Source organism: Lupinus angustifolius, chromosome LG18 (assembly GCF_001865875.1).
Source record: "Lupinus angustifolius cultivar Tanjil chromosome LG18, LupAngTanjil_v1.0, whole genome shotgun sequence".
Taxonomy (NCBI): Eukaryota; Viridiplantae; Streptophyta; class Magnoliopsida; order Fabales; family Fabaceae; genus Lupinus; species Lupinus angustifolius.
The window spans coordinates 14,655,847-14,678,623 of NC_032026.1; the positions used below are offsets into that span (position 1 = coordinate 14,655,847).

Consider the following 22,777-nt stretch of genomic DNA (forward strand, 5'->3'; position numbering starts at 1 on the left):
AGTAGCTCTCGAGCTTTAAAATTATTTGTAACTGAAAATTTGACTTTAATTGGTTACTATTCCTTGTCATTCATTCTTTAATAAATCATGTATTTTAATTGATTTTAATAATTATAAAAACACTCACAAAAAGTTCTTACATAATATTTTAAATAACACACCTATACTATAAATAATACTATTAACATGTAAGAGTTTTTGGCAAAGACGGTGTGTTATTCCTTGTGCCTTTGTTGCAAAATTCCTTTTGCCCCTTTGTGGAAAAACGCAAAGTTTAACTTTTTATTTTTTGGAAAAGGTTAACTTTTTACTTTTATGGATAGTTTAAGCTTTTAAAGTATTGGATTAAAATTATTTTTACATTTAACTGACTTTGTTTTAACTATTAATACTATTAAGATATTATTTTCTTACAAGCAATGTTAATACTTAATAGTATTTTTTAATGGATCGAGTTAGAATCATCTCTATGTTTAAACTTCTCACATATTTTTATTAAAACCGTATTGTGTAATGTGATATTATTGAGAATCAAATGTAAGTAATGAAAAATATTAAGGCAAGGATGTTTAAACAATAGAAAATGAAAATCTTACCTTGAAATATTACATTTTCATGTATGGATAAATATTAAAATTAGTTTTTTTAAACTAATGTTCTTCTTTTATATTTCTCAAAGAGGATGACTAAAATATTTTACCTGCCTTTTATTATAAGAAACTATTTAAAAGATTTTCAAGATCTTTATATAAAATATTTATTATTTTTTCTCATTTACACTTATTAAAAGCTTTACCAGTATATATAATCTTTATAAAATTAACCATAATCTTTATAATATTTTTAGAAAAATTAACCATAAAATTGATAAACTAGATAGAAGAGTAATATGTATAACTAATTTCGAGAATTATTTTTAGTTTTTTATGATATGTTTCTGACTTCGAATATCAGAGTAAAAAGAAGGCTTGAGAGACTTCTCATAGTTCTTTGAAGTTTCTTATCATCTTCATTTTCCTCGAAAACTCGATTTTTGAAAGTGTATCATAATTATTAAAATTTTGATGAAAATAGAAAAGCAAAAGAGAGGGCAGATTAGGAATATGAAGATTGAAATATTGATTGAGGTTGATAGAGAGAGTCCTTTATATTGTTGAGTAGTCAGAGACAGCACTTCAACAACCACAGTTAAACAAACTTATTCTTCTTCTCTCTCTTTTCCTCTTCTCTGCTTCTTATCAATGAAACATTAAAGAGTAGAAAGACCAAAACTTGTACCACAGAAACTGGTTTCACATTTTCTTTTCTCTCAAGTTAGTAAAAATGCCTTCAAAAACAATATTTTTTATATTTGTAGAGTTCTACTTTGTCATATGCATGTTGTTCAAGTGTTCTATTATGGACAATTCAGTTTGGTTTTGTTTTTATTTTGTCTGTGTCTTTTTTGTATTATACTACGTGCATGGCATGTCATGTTTCCCACTTTGTTTCTTTTCTGGGTTCATTTTTTGTACACCTTTGTTGTCAAATTCGTCTTTGCTTTTTCCTCTTTGCAAGATCTTACTTGGATCTTTTTCTCTTTCCTTTTCTATGATCAGATTTCAGTTTACAATACAAAGTAAGAGTTCTTTATATACTTTTATTGATGAAATGAAATGAGTAATAATATGTTTTCTGATTGAAGAGTTGTTGCATGCATGATCAGAACTTACCCTTTCATTTGGGGTTGATCTTTAGTGTACTACATTATCTGTTAGTTATTTGCAAACTTTACATCATGTGAGTTTTTTGTTTCCTTCTATGTTCTGTAATTTAGATTGAAGTCTAAGTCTATTTTCATGAATCAAGTATGTGATCTAATGGATCTTGCATATTGAAGTGGATGTTGATGAACAATTTTGATCTGTTACTTGTGTAGGGGGCTGAGAGAGGATGCAAAACCAGCTATGGTTTGCACTGCCAATGATATACAGGAATGGAAAGATTTTCCAAAGGGACTTAAGGTTCTTCTCCTTGATGGAGATAGCAGTTCTGCTGCTGAGACAAAATCAAAACTTGAGGCTATGGACTATAATGGTAAGACTTTGGATTCTATCTTCTTTTTTTTGGTATACTTTACTTCTCCATCCACTTGAAATTTTGGCCTAGCAAATCCCACTTTCCTTAATTAGTGGCCAAAGTTGGTCCCCATCTTTCTGTAGAATAGCATCTTGTAAAGCTTAGTTGCTTCAGATATCACTTATATGGTTCTTCGGCAAATTGTGGTTGTGAGATTTTAGTTACATTACATTAGAAGGTTGGTGTTGTGCAAATGGCTCATATGGCATAAGGAAACACGCCCGGAGCGTGGGTCTGGACCATGGCCATGTTGGCTCCATAACCCCAATAGGCTATCTTCCACATGGGATCCGCGGATGTGGATCGGGGATTAAGTATTGGTTCCATGTAGAAGGCTATATATACATGTGTTACGTACACCCTCATTGAGTATGTGCTTGAGGCTAAGTGGTAGAGCTTGAAATCTTAATCTCTAATTATATATTCGTAGTCGCTCAACGCTCCTCAGATGTAAGCACAAATGCACGAATCTCGTTAACAAACTCTCTTGTCTTTTCTTCAATCCTTTATTCGATTGTTCGTTATCAACTATGCACAACAATTGTTTTGGTTGAAACAACTTGGATAATTTTATAGGACACTTTACTTTATCCTATTCTGATGCTTGACGTTATAATATGTGGTAATTCTTTAGAAGGGATATAAAGCTGCTTAAATTTTCATTTGCACTTGAGCCAATATGCTCACTGGAAATGGTCCATATTCTAAAGGTATCGAGGATAATTGAGGATAAAAGAAATGTTTATACACTACTGAATCTATTCCATTGTTTTACATTTGAATTTTGGCCTTTTAATTGCTTATCTAAGCTGAATTAGTTGGCTGCTGAATATAGGCATTAATTATGGAAAGCGAAAGTTTCCACAAATCTTAGTTTAATTGAAATTATATCTGAAGATCCAACCCAAGTATAATTAGGCTGGTAGTGTTTATTCCATAATGATCTTTTGGCTGTGCAGTTTATGCCTTTGACGACGAAAATGCAGCTTTATCAGCAATCTCAAGTTGGTCTGAAAACTTCCACATTGCCATAGTGGAGGTACTGAATTTTAAGTTCTGTATAAATTACAAATCATGTAGTTGTAAAAGTTGAACCGAAAATAAGCAAATAAGGATGATATCTAGTGTGCTAGTTGAAAATGATGTGAATCTAGAGAAGATGATTGTTCTCTTGATTAAAATTAGTTGCTGCAAAACATACTTCCATCAAAGGGGTCATTTATCTTGGAATTTGTGAAATACTAGTAATAAGTGATGATCTATAATATCATTGCATTTATTGCCTCATTTTGTCAATTTCTTTATCTTAATCATGTAACTGAGAGATATCATTTATCCCACCTTGTGTGAAAAATATGAAGTTATTGGATTTTTAAATCAAGTAATTTTGAATGTTTTTTTCTGAATAGACTTTTAGGTTGTTAATATGATACAGCGTTGAAGATGTGACTCGTAACCACATAAATCCATCATAATTGCAGGTGAGTACAAGCAGTAGCCAGGGAGGTTTCAAGTTTCTTCAGAATGCCAAGGACTTGCCAACCATCAGTAAGTTCGGTACCGAGCCTAACTTTGATGGTTTAACTTCTTGACTTGTAGTTCTTTATACCGACCTCCCCCAAATAAATTCTTTGCAAGTCAATTGTATAGTTTAAATGTTTAAGAGAAATTTACATCCTAAAACGAGAAGGGACTTCATTATACCTTTCATATCCAAATTTAACAAACAACTTTATATAGGTTGAGTAATAATACTAATACCCATAATTTATGGAAATTCTCTCTTTTTTATTTGCTTTGTGATTGTTGCTTGCTGTTGTTTTTATATCATTCAACTTACTTTTTTCCTTGTGAAGCTTTTAACAACTGAAATGAATGAGTGGTCTACAAGGGAACATGGCATGGGAAATATGAGAAAATGTTTACCTCAAATCTGTCTAAGCTTACTGAAAATTTCTAATCAACTATACTTGCAATCTTTTATGTAGTGACTTCAAACAATCAGTGCCTGAGCACCATGATGAAGTGCATTGCGGTAAGATTCTGCTAACTACAATTTTCCATTATATTGGCATGTCCTGTATTCATTATCTTCTGTTAACTCTGGTTTTGGATATTAAAAATTATAGATCAAAGTTTAAGCTTGTCCTTAAGATTGGTGTGCTAATGAAAGTAGTTTTACATGATTTTTAGTTCACTTGCTTAGAATTTGATCATTTTAACACATTTATGTCCGGCAAATATTGTTTTATCATACTGTCCTGATTGTTGATGCATACTTCATGACTCTTAGATCCATTTTATTTTTAAAGCTTGGTGCAGTTGAGTTCCAAAATAAACCACTCTCGGAGGATAAGCTCGGAAATATCTGGCAGCATGTGGTTCATAAGGTCTGTTAATATTGATGACATTATGTTAGCATCTTGGCATTTACTATTACGATTATATGAACAAAATAATTTCTGATATGATTGAATTCATGCAGGCATTCAGTGCTAGGGAAAGTGTCTTGCCCGATTCACTAAAACCTGTCAAAAAATCTGTAGAATCCATGTTGCAGCCCCAAACAGAAAATGGACAACATGAAAATAAAATCTCGGTAGAATTAGATAATGTGTCCATGTTAAGCGATGATGACCATGATCACTCTGCTGGAAGTGATAAATATCCAGCTCCTTCAACCCCACAATTAAAACAAGGAGAAAGATTACTGGACGATGGCGATTGCCAAGATCAGAGTAATTGCTTCACAGAAAAAGAAAGCGGGGAGCATGATGGAGACTCTAAATCTGTCGATACTTCATGCGAGAATTTGAACACTGAAGGTACTGCACAAACAGGAAAACCTGCAAAGGCTCTAATTAAGGGGGAAGAGGATTTTGCTGATTGCTGCAAGGGGGAGAGTACGATTTCTCCGAATCAGCGTCATAGAAAGTTTCTCAGCAAGGCAGGTGGCATTACTACATCTCCAAATAAAGCAGGTGTTCCTAGAGATTCTCGCGAAATTAAAGCTAATCGGAAGAAGATGAAAGTGAGCTGCAGTACTAGTATTAGTTATTATCATTTTATTCACTATGTGATGAACCCTCATTTCCTTTCCTTTTTTCCTTGTATCATCTGCTTGCACACTCATGAAGTTTATATCCGCGACACTAGTATGGCACACATTACCAGAAAATACTTGCAAGTTTTCTTTAACCTGTCAATGCTCCCAATATGTTTTCATGCTTTAAGCAATTCAAGAAAGCCTATGTACTAGACAAATATCCAATTTTTTGTGTTGTTTACCGCTTTTCCATTTTTATTCCATACAAGATTGTTTGCTTGTTTTACAAGTAATCTGCTGGTTATGACGATCTGAATACTGTTTTCGAACTGGGTTTTGGTCTCAGGTAGACTGGACGCCCGAGCTGCACAAAAAATTTGTGCAGGCAGTGGAACAGCTAGGCGTTGATCAAGCCATTCCCTCTAGAATATTGGAGCTAATGAAAGTGGAGGGCTTGACAAGACATAACGTGGCAAGCCATCTTCAGGTCACCATTTGGCTTTTTGGTCGTAATCCGTAGATATCAATTTCTAGTACTAATTAGAATGACTACTAAACAGTTTTCTGTTAACGAAGAAAAATCTTATCTGTATAGCCTCTTAGGTGAGATTTATTAACAGTTTTTTGGTGAACAGAAATATAGAATACAGAAGAGACCAACCCTTCCCAGAGAAGAAAATCGAAGATGGACAAATCAAAAGGATTCTATACAAAGGAACTACTATGTGCAAAGACCAATTATGGCTTATCCTCCATATCATCCCAACCACACCATTTCTCCAGTTCCTGTATATCCTATGTGGGGACAACCTGGCAGCCAAACAGATGGTGTGCAGGTTTGGGGTCCTCCTGGTTATCCGATGTGGCAGCCTTCAGAAAGTTGGCATTGGAAGCCTTTTCCAGGGGTAATTTTTGTATTCAGAATAGCATCGGGATATAATTATTTCTTTTATATTACCAAACTTGTTTCTTTGCCTGGAATTTAGAAATTATGAGTGCAGTTTGATATGTAGTAACTTGATGATTCAGGTGCATGCGGATGCATGGGGTTGCCCGGTGATGCCACCTCCACAAGCTCCTTGTTTTCCCTACACTCAAGTAAGTATTAGTGAATTAGGTATGTTGACCTTGTTTCTATGCTATTTATGCATTAATAATTGATGTAGCCATGCTTGCATAGTTTTCTATTTCTAGTTATTTAAATTATTCACCAGAGGGATTCTAATTAGATATTTTCATTAAAATGCAGAACATGGCAGGATTGCACAATGCCAAAGCAGTGGATTATAGATTTGGCATGCCACAAACTTCCTTTGAGCATCATACCGTAATGCAGTACTTTTATTTCAGTTTCCTTTATTTTATCCGAGTCGAACTGACAAATCTCATGTTCCAACATTCTGGTTGGCCCTTAGTTGATGAGAACCATATTGTGATGAAATCATCTTTCTAATTGAGTGTGTTCCATGCATGCAGGCAGAGGAGGTTGTTGATAAGGTTGTGAAAGAGGCAATGAGCAAACCATGGCTACCCTTGCCTATAGGCCTCAAACCGCCTTCGGCGGATAGTGTGTTGGCTGAGCTCTCTAAGCAAGCATGTCCAGCATCCCTCTTGTTGACAAAGGTGTTAAACCGCACTCCTGTGTACAAAGATAACTAGCCCCTTAATGTTGGTTCCGGAGAGATTCTTGAGTGCTCCTAGTGCATGAAAAGGTTCTTGGTATGTACTATTCAATGTGTACCACCTCAGCTATAACTTTAAAATATTCAGTAAAGATTCAAGTTCATCCATGAGAATAAATGCACTCCCTCGATTTAGTCTTCACACAAGAAATGAAAAAATGAATCCAATTTGGTCCTTTAGAATCTCGAATTCTGATCAAATTAATCATTTTTAAAACAAATAGGAACATGCTAGTGCCTATGAAGAACTACTTAACTGTCATTTGAGATATTCATAGACCAAATTGAGATTTTGCATTTCTTAAGGACTATATTGGGAGGCATATTTTTTCTCAAGGACAAACTTGGGTCTTAAATATTTGAAGTTAAGTCAATAAAGACCCACTTAAACTGAAGTGGTATAATTGAATGGTACAAACCAATAGTTTTTTTCTTGTGGAATCTGATTGTGATGAACAACATGGCTGGTTGTCTAGTGTCTATCATGGTCCAATACTTCAATCTTATGGCATTGCACTATTGACCATTGTGATTATTTTATTTGTCAAATTTATCCCTTAGCTTTCAACTCCAATAGTACATTTAGCTGAAAGTTGGGACCATTTATATACCATGTAGTCCCCACAATCACCGACCAGTACCCAAGCTATTGAGTGTTACATCAAAAGTTCACAACTCACAAGTCAAACAACAACACAAATTATCATATTCCTATCCTTAACAAAACACAAAAAAGGTTAAGCTGTTTTGATGCAGTGCATGACACCCTATAAAGCAACTTGGGTGGCTTAGATATTGCCACATTTCTGATGAAGCAATGTAATATGGATTTAATAGGTATACACGGAGAGTGTAAGTGTTTTTTACACTGTCAGTAGTACAAATCAACGGTGGATGGATAATGTGCTGACAATGTAAAAAAAACTTTATATTGTCGGTGCACAGATTTTAAACTCAGGTAATATACCTTGTGGTTGTGATGACTGCGATAAGGAGGGTCTATTTTGGTGTTGTTGGGTAGGGACCTAATAATGGTGTTGGGGTATAATGTTGTGAATAAATATGAGTCTAAACTTTGAAGGATATATATTATTATATATGCTAACTTGTTTTTCTCTACCAATTCAATTGGTTCAGAATTCTTAGTATATCATACGTGCAAGTAAGGTGTTCTTATTCTTTTGTATGATTGTATCCCTCTACTATCATTTTCACGTTCTCAAATAACCTCATAATTGTTATCAATTTTTATTCAGCATTGAACTTTTCTAGTAAGTGTGCTCCACTCTCAAGATACGATGTTCTAAATATCATATACATTCAGTTCAAGTGTTCAACACTATCAAGGTTTTATGGGAGAATCTTTTATTTTGATAATAACCAATTCTTCAAATATCTTTGATTTCATGATTTTTACATAATCACTTGAGAGAAGGTGTAAATGATATTAAGAGTACGTGCTTGTAACAAATTACTCTCAAATACCTTAGTAATTAGGATAAACCCTCGGGTAAGTGTGGAAATGGGTATAATGAGTTTCATACACTGTCATTGTATTGTTTATCATTTATATTTAATTATCATTCACTTTTCAAAAACTTTTTAGAAAAATAATAATAGAAATGAATAGTAAATAATATATTAATCGTGTATAAATCTTTTCACCAATAGCACATAAATAGTTATTAAAATTTAGATGACTTCCATCCTTCGGGAATGTTTACATGTATACTTATAGTTTACCCGATAACAAAGTTCTAATAGTGGTAAAGGTTTGAAGTTTGAACCCATAATTCATATTATATAATAGTTATAAATAAACATATCATATTAAAATAAATATTTTTATATTGAAACCAAAGAGAAAGGTGAAAGGTGAAACAGCAGGCAAATGTAAAATAACAGTCAATTACTATAATAAAACCTCAGAGAAAAGTGACAGGGTGAAATCACAAGTATTTTTTTAATTATTAAGGAATATCTATTATTTACCATTCATTTTTAATTATTATTAATTATTTAAGAAAAATTCAAATTAATAATAAATAATACATTAATATATATAAATATATATTACAGTAATTTTTTTGAAACATATATGGAAGTACAATAGTTAATTATGTAATGAATATATTACATATCCAACGAACATATAATTCAAATGAATATGTAATTAATAACTATACTTAAATAAGGAATGAAGTTTGAAACAAATATAGAACAAGAAAAAATATATGCACCTAAGAGTTTTTTATATTTTTACTATATTATTTATAATTATTATTAACTCTTAAATAAAACTCATATAAACGAAGAGTAAAAAATACACTATCTATATATGAATATTTATATCATAAATATTACATTATATGGTATTACTTGAGTTAATTGTGTATGAATGTATTCCACAATGAAAGTGGGGCCTATAGATAGAAATGCCACAGTGGCACTACATCACTTTTTCTTCTCCTTTTTCATTTTTCCTTTTTCCTTTTTTCTTTGCTGATTACAATTTTCTATACCGCTCTCGAACTTCTTCGCCTTTCGCAATTACATATCCGTACAAAATCTTCGATTCTTTCTGTAAGTTCTTTCTCCATTTTTTCATTAACAAATTTATTTCTTATTTCTCTCAATAAATCACCGAACTCTCATCCTCAATTTTTCGAGCTAGAGTTTGCTCGGAAATTGGCTCAATTTCATTCTAAGTAGTCATTACTCCATGAATCAAATAAAATTGCATATAATTTGTATTGAATATTCATGTAACTGTTGTTTTTAAGCTACGATTTGATTTTTTAGGTATCGTTGACAAAAAATAAGAATAGGGATTTATCAATTAACCTCGCTGAGCAAGGGTTTCCCTTTCTTCGTTTTAGAAATGTTCCGAATTATTTTCTGTCAATTTCATTTTTGAATCAAACGATTAATGTATTATTATTAGTTGTCATTATTTTTCTGTATTTTTAGATAGTGAAGTGTAAACTACAGTAGCACAATTAATCATATCTCCTAAAATTCAAATTCAATTTGAAGCTCCTTTTGTTGCTTTGTTAATTATTATCTTGTTAATGTTCTGATACATTATGAGAATGCCTGTTTCTGCAGAAAATATATTGTACATCGCTGCTTTGGCCTAATTTTTGGGTTGTGGTTGAGGCATTTAACTAGAATCGTAAGTGGAGGATGGCGTGTTGTTGTAAGGGGTTTTGGGAGTGCCTTTTGAAGCTTTTGAACTTCATACTGACCCTCACTGGTCTGGCCATAGTGGGCTATGGGATCTATCTGCTAGTTGTATTCACTAAAGCTTCGGGTGACACTCCAGCAATTCCTCCTGTCAGTGATGACCGTGATCTAATTCGACTTGGTCGACCCATGCTAATGGCCGTGTCTCTATCAGACAGTATTCTTGATAAGTTGCCCAAGGCTTGGTATGTATGCTGCTATTTCCTGACATTTTTTGGGCCTGGGTATATTGATTAAGTAAAGTGTACCGTCGACTTGCAAAAGGGTTCTCAAATGATTATATTTTGCTGCATCAGTTTTGGCCCCAGTTTATATTTATGCTGATGGAGCTTCCGTTCTTACCCCAGTTGGTTGGTAGTAAAATTTATCTAATGAATACTAAAGTTGTAACCATGTAGTGGTCAGTATTGCATAAAATAAGATACATAGTTAAGTCAAGTGATGCCGACTTACAATAGAAACATTGTGGGTAAAAATGTAAAAAGCAATGGGGACTTTCTGCTGGAGGTACATAAGTCTTAGGGATCAACCTCTGAAATCGTCTTCTGGGAAATGACCTATATCTTGAGGCTTTTCCTTCCACATTGTTCTCTTAGCTCGTGTTTAGTGAGAGCTTCAACTTTTACTTTTGGAATGGTTGACTAATGTTTTTCGGTTATGTAATAATTGGAGCCTCATAAGGTAAAACTAGGGCTAAGTGTGCTTCATTTTTTGGTAAAGTTGGTGCATCATTGGTTATTTTTACTAGAGCTACAGGCTTGCTTTCTTCACTTTCTAGAACTGTTCACATTATGATTGTGAATTTGACAAAGAGAAACACCAATTAAATACTGCATATAGTATCCTGTCCTTTTTTTATTATTGTAAAAATTGGTGGAGCCATGTGACCCTGTTGCCTTACTTTTTGCTTATGCATGACTGATATTTTACGTATATATCATAATCTATCACCTTTTCTCATAGTTTGCATTGCTTTACTATCACCCTGATAGAGTTATTATCAGTTGCTCATATTGTTACTTTTGAATGAATTTGACAGACTAACCTATATTGTCTTTTTACTGTTGACTCTGGTATTGTATCTCATGTTTTTCAGGTTTATTTACGTATTCATTGGTATTGGAGTAGTCCTGTTTGTTATTTCTTGTTTTGGTTGTATTGGAGCTGTGACACGGAGTGGATGCTGCCTAAGCTTTGTATCCTTATAGAATGTGTTATGCTATATCCAAAAATATTTCAGGCCTCATATTTCCATTATTATACAACAAAGCATGAGTTGAAGCTTCTCTTCCACTCTCATAAATTTCCTATAATATACAACATTTCTTTGAGATTAATGCATGTGTTTGCAGCTGTGTGTGTGCACGCGCACATAATGCACTAATCTCAGATGAACTATTATTAGTTTCCTTAAGTCAACAAAGTATTCAGTTTTGGTGGTATTATTGATATTGGCAGAGCTGGGAAGTGCAGCCTTTATATTCTTTGATAAAAGCTGGAAAGAAGTAAGTAAAATTGTCTGTGGTCATTTATGATATGAAATTATAGATGATATATGCGTCAACTTACAGTTATGTTTTGTTCAGGAAATTCCAGTGGACAAAACTGGAGCTTTTGATTTGATATATGGATTTCTAAGAGAGAATTGGAATCTTGTGAAATGGGTTGCTCTTGGAATTGTTATCTTTGAGGTAAGCAACAAATGGTATGATTGCCATTTAAAAGAAATAAATATTCAATATTGGTTTGCAGACACATGTGTGTCCTTGTGCTTGTACCCACAGAAAATAGATGCTGCCATACTAGGACAATAATAAATAAACTATCAATTGTAAAAAGAATGGCAGTAAGTAATTTTTTTGGCAGTTGGCCAGTAACAGATTGGGGATGTTGGAACTCATGATGAGAACACATTGGTTTTTTATTTGATACACACATCTGACAGATTGGTGGAATTCTTACCATATGTTGTCTAAGGAATATGTATGGATTTCAGGCACTTCTTTTCTTTTTAGCCCTTGTTGTTAGGGCCGCAAATAGGCCAGCTGATTATGACAGCGATGATGAGTACATTAATCCAAGGCAGCAAGCCCGACAGCCATTGCTCAACAAACCAGCAGGTCCGGCAACAGGGGTACCAGTTGCTGGGACAATTGACCAGCGTCCAAGCAGAAATGATGCATGGAGTACACGAATGAGGGAGAAGGTGCAATATTTTTTTTCTTCTCTTAGTTCACTTCATTAACATTCTTGTTATTGGGACTTCTCATATGTTCGTCTTAACACGTATGTGTACACATATTGGTTTCGGGTTTTGTTGTTTTAGCATGACCACAAACATTTTGCCAACAGTCTACGCACAAATATACACATGCACTCATATACATGGCTTTGCCTTTTGGCTTCCTAAGTTGGGGTCTTGGCTTTGCCCTCCTTACAACATTGCCATCGAGAGCCAATATATGATATTTACCCAGGAATGCAGAGTGTTTAGATTTTTACTACCGTTCCAACCAAATATTTTCTAATACTAGTTTCTTTAAGTACATGAAGTTGTGGAGCATTTTAAGGACTTTTCCTGGTTATGTTTACTATTATTGCATTTTTTGTGTGAAAGAATAGCAGTTTATAGAATTTCATATGAGACTTTATGAAGTATTTCAATCTAGATCATTTTGTTGAATTCATGGCTTAATGAATGGTTAAACCTGAATTATTTTGATGATTTTCTGATGTCACGCAAAGCATTATATCCTTTTTACTTAGACATTTTTCACTCAACTCTGTCATTTAGGAATCTGTAGTGTAGATTGCAGATTAATTATTCACATAGTCTTCCTGTTTTGGACCATCTCATCACATTAGGAATGATTGGAAAAAACACATTATTATTGTTTTGGTAGATGATTATAGCACTGTAATGTCTGACACTGATACCACTCTTTATTCAGTATGGACTTGATACTTCCGAATTTACATACAACCCGTCTGAGTCACAGAGGTTCCAGCAAGTGAACTCTCAGCCAACTGAAGAAAGGAGCCGCTGCACCATCATGTGATCAGTTTATATGGATGCTGTCCAAATCTATGGCGGGTTGACTTTCAATGATTATTTTTTTGAGGTCAATGGTGTTGAAACAAGTAGTTTGCTAGAAAACTATATTTTGCTGAGTTTGGATCACTGCATTACGTGGCAACTTCATCTTCATTTTGGTGTGTGTAATATTGTGCTGATACATCATAATTTATTGTGGCATTGCTTTTATTGACAGTTCAGGAGAGTTGTGGAGTCGTTATGATGCTGATGCCATTGGTTTGAAAGTTGAAACCAATGTGTTCTTTCTCCCAATCTCCCTTTTTTAAATTATTGTTAATGACTGGTTTGTTCAAATTAAAATATGGTACCAGGATTGTTGTGAAGAAGAAAGAAAGCTTGTTTTGTAGGATGTTTTTCCTCATGTACCTTAACATGTTTTCTAAATAATAACGCGTTATTAATGTTGACGACCAATAGTTTTCATTGTCTTGAATTCATCATTCCCAAGGTAAAAAACTACATGCTTTACTTCCTTAGCTTTCTGTTTTTTAATGATTCATGTTTTTGTAAGGGATCTATCGTGCTTCACCTTTTAAGGTTTATCCTATGAGTTCCTGTTTGAAGTACATTTTTTTACCTGATCAGATTTATTAAGTTTATCTTAATATCTGTAGAACTTTATCTTAATAACTTGAATTCTACCTTAAAAGATTGTTGCTATTCTTGATAGCTTTGTTTTTGCTTCTTTTCAGAATAAACGCTTTTGATATTTGTAGATCAATTTGGTTTACCTTTTGATATTTGAAGAACTGTTTATACAATTATTCATATTTTATAAACTTCACATCATATATTTATTATTTAGTTTATGTAAAAAGTGCTATATATTACACTGATCAACAATCGTACGCGTTTTATAGAGGACTATGTTGGTGGCAGATTTAACCATTGGGGAACTAATGTGGATACACGTTTCTTTGAATGACTAACTTGATAGCAAATACAATATTTGAATAGTTAATATCATGACCATTTTTTAAATGATTTATTTAATGGCAAATGTAAATTTTGAAGGAAAATTTAGAGAACCAAATTCATTATTAAATTTTGGATTCTATAAGTTATAAGCAACTGAAAACAAAGTGTTTGTTTCCAACTAAGCCTCTGAAGTGAAATATCGATTGGACCAGTGTTTAGAAGTGACAGCAGAAAACTAAGAAAATAATTAAGAATGAAAGTGAGAGACAATAGCTTGTTATTAATTATACCAAGAGGTGGACACACCCAAGTGTCTGGTAGTAGCAGAGAAAGAAAAATTGAGAGTATTGCCCCAAGAAAAAACACTGTTCACATGATAAACATCAATCTCAAAATAAGTGCAATTTGATAGCTTCAGCCCTTCACTCTGTGATGTTCCATACAAAAAATTGGGGGTAAGATCCACCAGAAGGTGGGTAGCCTTAACCGGATGCGTAACAGGAAAGCCCGAAAGCTGTTCCCGTCCCTGTCAGGGGAGATGCCAACCATCTCTCCTTTTCACGAACACATTTCTCATAAGTTGTTTTCTGTTTATAAATTACTAGATAATTTACTAACTGTACGAGGTGGGACTTGTACCACATCTTATTTTGTTTTGCCTTTTGGTCATAGCTTATATGTTTGACACTGTTTATAATTGAACACAATCTCTGCAACAATCATTAACTCACTCACATATAGTGCTTGTGATTTCTGGACTCATATGAATAACAATTAAGATCCTGATTTCAAGCGGGATATGGATCAGATGCGTCATAGAACGGAAAGTATCAAAATTGGTAAAATATTGGTTTTGAGATGCATATTCACAATACCCTCTGATTTCCCCTTGAATGGGTTCTTATCATATCATTCACATCTGAATTTACAATTACAAAGATATTGAATTTCCAAAGAGATATGTGTAAGATATAGAATATGACACTTCCAATCCTAACAGGGCACTTTGAATTGCTCACATAATCACGTGCTTATATTACAACAAGCATTTTGTATTCTACAAAAAAAAGAAGCTAAATGTAACAACAGAAAATCAGAAATAAGAACAACCAAGTTTTACTTATTAGGAAATAGGAGTGATTCTATCTTAAAATTACGATTGATTTGTATTTCTTTTGTTTTTGTTTAAGAGACAATGATGGTTAATAAATGGTGGATGATTTGCTGACAGTATAAAATACACTTCCGTTATTAGTGTATACATATTAAATCTATAAATAAGAGCCGTTAATTGTGTCAACTATCTGGTGCATTAGCTGGTTTAAAAACAAAAAAGTGATTATGCATTTTTGACCCATATTGTTTTGGCTTATTAAACACATAATCACAATGCATAGGGTCTAAATAAACGTAATCTAATCCAAATCTCACGCTTTTTTGTACTCAAATATTCTAATGCTAAGCTTATTGCTTAATGACATTGTTGTTAGTAAGAAAAAGTAATCTCATCCCGACAATTTGTCTGCATGCCACGCCTTCTACGAACCGGATTTTCTATCTCGGTATATTAGACCAATCAATATTTGCTAACAAATAAAAAATAATACTTCAATTTAATATAATTTTATAAGAATAATTCATTAAATCCAAATGTCTATATATAAGTGACTGAGATAGGATTGAGGAATTCATCCCGTATTCTACATACTACTTCTTAGATTCATACACACCTAGTTGCTGATGTCTTATGATTTTATGTCGGAAACTTGTCCCCCAAATCAATTACCCCTTCAGACACTGAATTAAATGTGTTTCATGCCTTCACTTATGTACTTCTGTTAAACTAGTATCCTATGATGCAAAGAAAAAAATAATAATTAATTAATATATATTTGATTACATGCTTAGAAGTTAGAAGACAAAAATGGTATATATGTTGTGATCAAAATTCTTTCTCACCCACTAACGTGGGAAAGTGACTTGTCACATCTCATGTTACATGGGAATGAAATTCCACATTTTTTGATGTCTACTATTAATATAACTAATAAATGATAATCAAAGGAAACACATGACTTCTATTTTGTATTTAAAGCTAAAAAAAATAGATATTGTTAATCCGAATATAAAAGCTTAATATAACTTGAACTTAGTTGGACCAATGGGCTATGTCAAACTTTACATGATCACCGTAAATGCATGTCCTCTAAAATATTAAAGGTTAGTTACATGGATTGAATGACATCATTTCGTCGACAAATAAAAAATCTTTGAATGTTTCTTTATCATAATTTTAAGTGGCTTGTACATGTTTAGTTTATATTATGCATGTTCAAACTGGGTAAGATATATGTACAGTACATAGCGAAGTTTGCACCGAGAGTCAAGACACCGCCGAAAGCAGCGACCAAACAGTGACAAGGATAAGGTTAACAGTGCCGTAGTGCCTCTGCTGCAATTGTAACTACATGCAATTCCAACCATACAAATAAATTTATAAAAAAAGCAGAAATATTTCCTTGTGCTCCATAAATACATATTTTTGCTTATTGAATTGGAAAAAGTAATAAGCAAATGAAAGTTGTATTATAATCCATTTATATTTACTAGTTTTAAAATTTGAAGAAACACTACAGGTTATCAAATCGGTCATGGTACTGATATAGTAGTATAGTGATTCAGTAATTCAACTGCATGATGGTTAAACCAGACATACCTATCTATATTTATATATATATAAACCTATGACAAAAAATTTCAAATAGGTAGATACTCAAATTTATAATACATATTCATAATCTACTTAAATTTCACATAAACAAACAACTTTAAGTCTTTAACAAATTCAAAGTCTAAATTACAAAACATATATCAATCCAAAAGTATTACTTAACAACCGCAAAATATAAATAAATGACACAAGTTCACTTTACAAAACAAATAAATTTGGAGTTTTAACATTTAACACAAAAGAGTCAAAGTTGTCTCATATCGATATTATATTTTTGCACCAAATTCTATTAGTACTCCAAGATTACACAAATGTCACAGAGATTACACACAAATTTTAGGAACCAAAATTTGTAATCTAAGTATACCTTGGAAGCATATGCCTTGAAGTGTTGAAGAATGGTTGGAAAGATGGGTCAACTTGTATTGGGTTTTTAAGTTTTTTTTCAAAAGAAAATGTATATAAACCGACCGGTTTAGTCAAATACCGGCCAATTCATGGGTTTTGACCGGTTTTGATTCTTGTCGATTCAACATTTATATCGTACCGGTTAGGGGAACCGATTCACCGATTTTTCAGTTGAAGTGTCCGGTTACTGAAATCTATACACTTGTAAAAATTATACACATATTCATTTTGATTACTTTTCTTTAAAGACAAAAATTATTAAATATTAATAGTGTATAATACAGTGAGTTGGCATACATATTTTTCTCTTAAAATTTTCCATGGTACCTATGAGAATCCAAAACAGAAGTCAATGAAATCTCTATAGATTTCATACACAATGAATACTGATAACTTAATAATGTCACTTTTTAGTAAACATCATCTCAATTAAACTTCTTCATTTTCTTTTGTCATCTCATGCTGCAGTCACTACAGGTCTTTTCATTTTATGTGATTTTTCTCAAATTTTGCCACATTCATGCATACGTAATTTTACAAAGATATGGATTAGATACCATATAGTAGTCTTTAATTCTTTACATATTATTAGATAACATATACGTACATTTTAACCTCTGAAGTGCATGTGAAAAATCCTTGCCTTATGTACTAAACCATGACTTCAATTTGTTTCCTCTGATTCTCAAATGTGAATGCAAAACTCCAAATACAAGAAAGACAAAGAATCACATCAAACTCAAAATAGAAAAAACAAATCTCATCCTTTTGCCTTTTTCACACTAAGAAAGTGGCAAGGACCTTTCATGTCATCCTCCATTGTTGCTTTGTGTAATTTAACTTATTAGCCACATAAGCAGTGACAAATATAGACCAATGTTTAAAGTTTAAACGAAATCAAAGAACTTGGATACCCAATAATGTTAAAATAACTTATATTCTCCTCAATCACTCGCTGGTCCTGCTTGGTTCCATATCACAGTGTTGAAAAAGCAAAAGTTTTTATTCTTGTAACTTTATATTGTGTATTTGCTACTAAATGTAGAAAGCAATTGCTTCATTACATTTAGCTTATGTTCAATTAATTTGTAATATAGGACTAAACCTTGTGAAATTACATCACTACAATTTGTATCTACTAGATTTTACCCTTAGTATCCTCTCGCCTTCTTTTTTTCAAATAAATATGACTGATAAGGGTCCCACTTAGTGGAGTATGAGGATAGCAAATACACAATCTTGTTTTCTTGCAAGCAAACAAGTTGTTTCCAATATTTGAATCAGTAGTAATCTTTACGTTACAAGGTATACAACCTTAGCATTACACCAATGCTCACCAGTAAGGTTTTGTTTAATGACCATGAGGTCACGGTTTCAAATCCCGAAAAGAGTCTGCCCGATTGCAGGAAGACAATACACATCTAACCTCTTGAGACTCCAATAGGTAGGTACCCAACCAACTATTAAGGGAAGTTTTGGTAGCTTTGGTTTTACCTCTAGACTCTAGTCCTTTTGCTTATACAAGCTCTAGATATTTGCTTCATCAACCATTCCTTTGTTGGTCCCACTGATATAGAAATAGGAGTTTAGAGAGGTTGCTAACTTGCTTTAACTGTTTAACAAGCCTCTCAAAGTTAAAAGAAAAACTCATCAAACACTTTAGAGACTTTCTTTTAGAATGGCTGGACCCACTTGATGACACAAATGCTCTGCTTTTGACAAGGATTTTGGGAAGCTTAATCATTATTGAGATTCATATTTTCAAATTCCAGTAAGCAACTTTAACTTCCAAAGTAATATAGCAGATTTGACAGTTTTTGTAATCATATCATCCAAGTAATTATGCCTTGTTGACAACACTTTTTATAATAAATGTAGAATATTGAAATTTTGTTAGTTTCTGCAATTGTCAAAAATTGCATTAAGATAATCAAACACAACTTCAACCATATTAAAACCTGAATGTAACTAACTATAATGCAATGGTTCTACTCAGATAGATGCAGAGGAAGTTGCAACTGTAATGGTCTTGGGAAGTAAAGTTGAGAACTTTATAGGTGTGAACTGAAGAGGTATAGATGAAATGGTGGGTCATATGTTTTGGAATTTTGGTATGCAATTGAGATAAGCAATCTCAAAAACTTTCGGCTGTGTTATGCAATTTTGGACTGTTGGTTCCCTCTTCTCAAATACTATATATATCACACCATATGTGACTTTTTCTTTTACTCTACTCTCTCACTCTCTTTTCTACTTCATCACTATCACCATCACTTTCATTCTTTGTGATTTATGCTTCTGGTTATTACTCATTCTTTTTCTGTTCCAACTTCCAGGGATTAAATATTGAAGGTGAAAGGGTGAGGGTGAGGGAAATAGTTTCATAGAAGACCTCAAATTTCTTTAAGAGATGATCCTGGCACATAACACATGCTCTGTGTTGAACTGTCACCTTACTCTTGATAAAAAATATATTGTATACAAAAGCTTCTATTTTTGGATTTTCCAGATTTTTAATAGATATAGTCTTGGTACTTAACAATTAACATAAATTCTCATTACATAAACTCGGCTCGTTTTCTTCGGATTTCTTTTTGTGTTGGATTGAAGTTGGAAGAGACTAGAGCTGCCAAATATATAGCTTTGTTTCTCAGTTTCACTTTGATTTTTTCCTTCATTATTATATATAGTAAGGAGTAAGGAACAGGAAAATTTGGAATGGGAGGGGCATCACTGCCTCCAGGTTTTCGATTCCATCCAACTGATGAAGAACTTGTCGGTTATTACTTGAAAAGAAAAGTAGAAGGGCTTGAAATTGAGCTTGAAGTGATTCCTGTGATTGACTTGTACAAATTTGATCCCTGGGAGTTGCCAGGTAAACTTAAATTTCACATCACATGTTCATCATCATATGCACCATAAGTCCACACATGTTAAAAAGAGAAAATCTTTTTCATTCAGGAATTTTTAGAGTAATGTGAACATGGACTTTATGAATGCTAGAAAGTAGAAAAGCAGTGTTTTATTTGTTTACTTTTTCTGAAGGATATGAACTTTTCTTCTGTAAAAGCCAAATTTCAACTATACATCTTAGGAAAAGTAATGTTTTTTCAACAAATTTTCATGTGATATTATTTTACACTATTGTTTATATCTAGTTATTCATGTATTTTAGATATTTGATATGTTATTTGATGGATACATCCATGTTTAATGGATTAATAACCATGAAATGGTATAAGAAAGTTAGTGGCTATGAAATTTGACAAGGCTAATTTGAGAGGTGTTGAATGAAATGCAGAGAAATCGTTCCTACCAAATAGAGATTTGGAATGGTTTTTCTTTTGTCCAAGGGATCGCAAGTACCCAAATGGATCGAGAACAAATAGAGCTACCAAAGCTGGCTACTGGAAAGCCACTGGAAAAGACAAGAAGGTTGTCTGTCAGTTTAGTCCATCCACATCCACTACAACATCTGTTGTCACTGGTTACCGCAAAACACTTGTTTTCTATCGTGGAAGGGCCCCTTTAGGAGATCGAACCGATTGGGTCATGCATGAGTATCGCCTTTGTGATGATCTTGCCCAACCCTCACCATCTTTTCGGGTAAAGTTTAGTTTTTTACAAGGAAAATGAAGCTCATACACCAATGTTTTTTTACTACTGTTATGTTATTTGGTTGGGTAAAACTTAGTGATGCTCTCCAATAACTTATACCTGTTTTCCAATAAGGATATAATATGTGCAACATTGCATCAATGAAAATATAACGCATTATGTTTTTATTTGAAAACAGCATGACTAGCGCCTAAATCGCAACACATATTTTTGTCCCGTTTGTTAACTGGCATGAAAATGATGAGAAATATAAGCTTTACTTAATTAGGTGATAATGCTTTGGATTAGCCATAATGCTTTTGCTCCCTATGGTAACTATTTCAGGGCGCTTTTGCTTTGTGCCGAGTTATTAAGAAGAATGAGAGGGTCAATGATTTCCAGGGAGAAGTACAGAAGGGTAAAAGAGCTGCAGGCAGCAGTTCCAGCAATGGGAATGAGCTCTTAAGTATATCCGGTGACATTTCTTCTCAAGCAAGTCAAATGTGTAATGAGAGTCTTTATTCAAGTCCTATTGCTTCTCCTTCTCCATGCAATAATGTGGCTCCAATGCCCTCCATGGACACCAATCCTTCTGATTTCTGGCTCTCCCCTGATATGATTCTTGACTCTTCAAAGGTATTCTACTTTGTAGGAACAAAGAATGAGACATTAGATTGAGTAGTTAAGATATTAGAGACTTTTCTAACATTTTTCTTCATCTAAATGCAGGAATACTCTCAAGCACAAGATGTTGTACCTGGATACTTTCCACAGAATGATTTAAGCACAATGACTCCATGGCAGTCATTCGATTATACAGATATTTCATCCAATTCATCGTACTCAAATTTCAATGTGGAAATTGAATTTTCGGATGATCTCAGTCGAATAGGATGCATGTCACCTTACTCAGGACAAGGAAACCTCATGGACATTTTATGGAAATGAGTATGTACCTTATGAAGGTTATGATAAAAACAATTGAATTGTTGTGATGGGAGAGACTGGAAGGGACCTCTGAGACAACACCTTTTAAATGTATGTCTTGGAGTCATGGATAATGAATACAATCCCCTACTTATGCATCGGGTGGAAACTATTATCTGATTGACATGCTTTCGGTTATGTTTATCATTTATGCTGTTGTGTAGGGTTTTTCGGGTATAACAATAACTGAGCCTTAGTCCATTAGGTGGGTTTTCAGGTGACATCACTTTTATCGATTTCACCCGGAATTGGTGTACTTTCAATTGTTGCTTGTGTGGTTTTATTAAATGAGCTTATATAATGAGAACTTATTATATATGTATGTACCCCCTCAGACTCCATGTTCATGTTCCCCTTCTAATGCTTATGAAGTTATGTAAGTGCAAAAGCAGGCCTATCTCCATTTCATCTACTACTCCGGAAGCAGTGCAGCACCGGAGTAGTAGATTCATTAGTCTTTTCATTTATCTGGGGCTAATTTGTCGATTCCTTTACAACACAAAACTTCTTTTACCCATATTTTGACTTAAAACGCATACTTGACTTTCAAGCAAACTGAACTCCAACAAGGCCAAACCCATTATCTTGGTTAACATTTTCCATTACAAGTTGTGCCAAGAACTGTCAACTATTATAGGTATGCAATACTGGAGAGTGAAGTTGTGCCTTGATGAGGCCACAAGTTTCGAGGAAGTTACTTCCTGAAAAAGTCACCTTCCGAAAAGTTTGCATTCGCTCCCCACTCAAACTTCTCCATCTTAGAAATAATCTGTATAGACAATCCTCACTGATATAAATATGCTGTGACTTTTAGGAATGCTTTCTGAAGGTATAGCATCTACCATCCAGTGACTCCACTTTAAAAGCATACATGTGGCTTTTTCCTCACTAAGTAATTGCTTTAATGTGGTTCTTATAGAAAAAATTCTTACAACTGTTATGGTCCA

The 22,777-nt window shown here is 33.4% G+C and overlaps 3 protein-coding genes across 8 annotated transcripts; all 3 read left to right on the forward strand.

The window, feature by feature from the left end:
* LOC109333352 (two-component response regulator-like APRR2) lies at positions 1,194–7,637 on the forward strand. Of its 5 annotated transcripts, none has more exons than XM_019568805.1 (13): positions 1,194–1,313; positions 1,919–2,076; positions 3,078–3,157; positions 3,278–3,283; positions 3,600–3,666; positions 4,107–4,153; positions 4,431–4,508; positions 4,604–5,194; positions 5,511–5,651; positions 5,785–6,069; positions 6,194–6,262; positions 6,414–6,491; positions 6,641–7,637. In XM_019568805.1, exons 2-13 carry the CDS (start codon positions 1,947–1,949, stop codon positions 6,821–6,823), a joined length of 1,755 nt encoding a protein of 584 aa, XP_019424350.1. In that variant the 5' UTR covers positions 1,194–1,313; positions 1,919–1,946; the 3' UTR covers positions 6,824–7,637. The 5 variants fall into 5 exon arrangements, with proteins under 5 accessions (XP_019424350.1, XP_019424346.1, XP_019424347.1 ...); XM_019568801.1 differs by lacking the exon at positions 1,194–1,313 and adding an exon at positions 1,458–1,618 and having other exon boundaries at positions 5,800–6,069; XM_019568802.1 differs by lacking the exon at positions 1,194–1,313 and adding an exon at positions 1,458–1,618 and having other exon boundaries at positions 4,604–5,149.
* On the forward strand, positions 9,328–13,509 carry LOC109333306 (tobamovirus multiplication protein 2A-like). Of its 2 annotated transcripts, XM_019568720.1 has the most exons (8): positions 9,328–9,429; positions 9,955–10,277; positions 11,189–11,288; positions 11,517–11,597; positions 11,679–11,783; positions 12,089–12,298; positions 13,044–13,197; positions 13,235–13,509. In XM_019568720.1, the coding sequence occupies exons 2-7, from the start codon at positions 10,033–10,035 to the stop codon at positions 13,149–13,151; spliced, it is 849 nt and encodes a 282-aa protein (XP_019424265.1). In that variant the 5' UTR covers positions 9,328–9,429; positions 9,955–10,032; the 3' UTR covers positions 13,152–13,197; positions 13,235–13,509. The 2 variants fall into 2 exon arrangements, with proteins under 2 accessions (XP_019424265.1, XP_019424264.1); XM_019568719.1 differs by having other exon boundaries at positions 13,044–13,509.
* Positions 19,515–22,192, forward strand: LOC109332431 (NAC domain-containing protein 86-like). Its single transcript, XM_019567409.1, has 4 exons — positions 19,515–20,121; positions 20,548–20,852; positions 21,189–21,479; positions 21,573–22,192. The coding sequence occupies exons 1-4, from the start codon at positions 19,965–19,967 to the stop codon at positions 21,789–21,791; spliced, it is 972 nt and encodes a 323-aa protein (XP_019422954.1). The 5' UTR covers positions 19,515–19,964; the 3' UTR covers positions 21,792–22,192.

Coding starts and splice junctions, on each gene's coding strand:
- LOC109333352 (XM_019568801.1), top strand. CDS start 1,473: ATGTTTCCCACTTTGTTTCTTTTCTGGGTTCATTTTTTGTACACCTTT. Junction 6,070..6,193: donor ATTGGAAGCCTTTTCCAGGG/GTAATTTTTGTA, acceptor TTGATGATTCAG/GTGCATGCGGATGCATGGGG. Junction 6,263..6,413: donor CTTGTTTTCCCTACACTCAA/GTAAGTATTAGT, acceptor ATTAAAATGCAG/AACATGGCAGGATTGCACAA.
- LOC109333306 (XM_019568719.1), top strand. CDS start 10,033: ATGGCGTGTTGTTGTAAGGGGTTTTGGGAGTGCCTTTTGAAGCTTTTG. Junction 11,598..11,678: donor TTGATAAAAGCTGGAAAGAA/GTAAGTAAAATT, acceptor TGTTTTGTTCAG/GAAATTCCAGTGGACAAAAC. Junction 12,299..13,043: donor GTACACGAATGAGGGAGAAG/GTGCAATATTTT, acceptor CTCTTTATTCAG/TATGGACTTGATACTTCCGA.
- LOC109332431 (XM_019567409.1), top strand. CDS start 19,965: ATGGGAGGGGCATCACTGCCTCCAGGTTTTCGATTCCATCCAACTGAT. Junction 20,853..21,188: donor AACCCTCACCATCTTTTCGG/GTAAAGTTTAGT, acceptor TAACTATTTCAG/GGCGCTTTTGCTTTGTGCCG. Junction 21,480..21,572: donor TGATTCTTGACTCTTCAAAG/GTATTCTACTTT, acceptor ATCTAAATGCAG/GAATACTCTCAAGCACAAGA.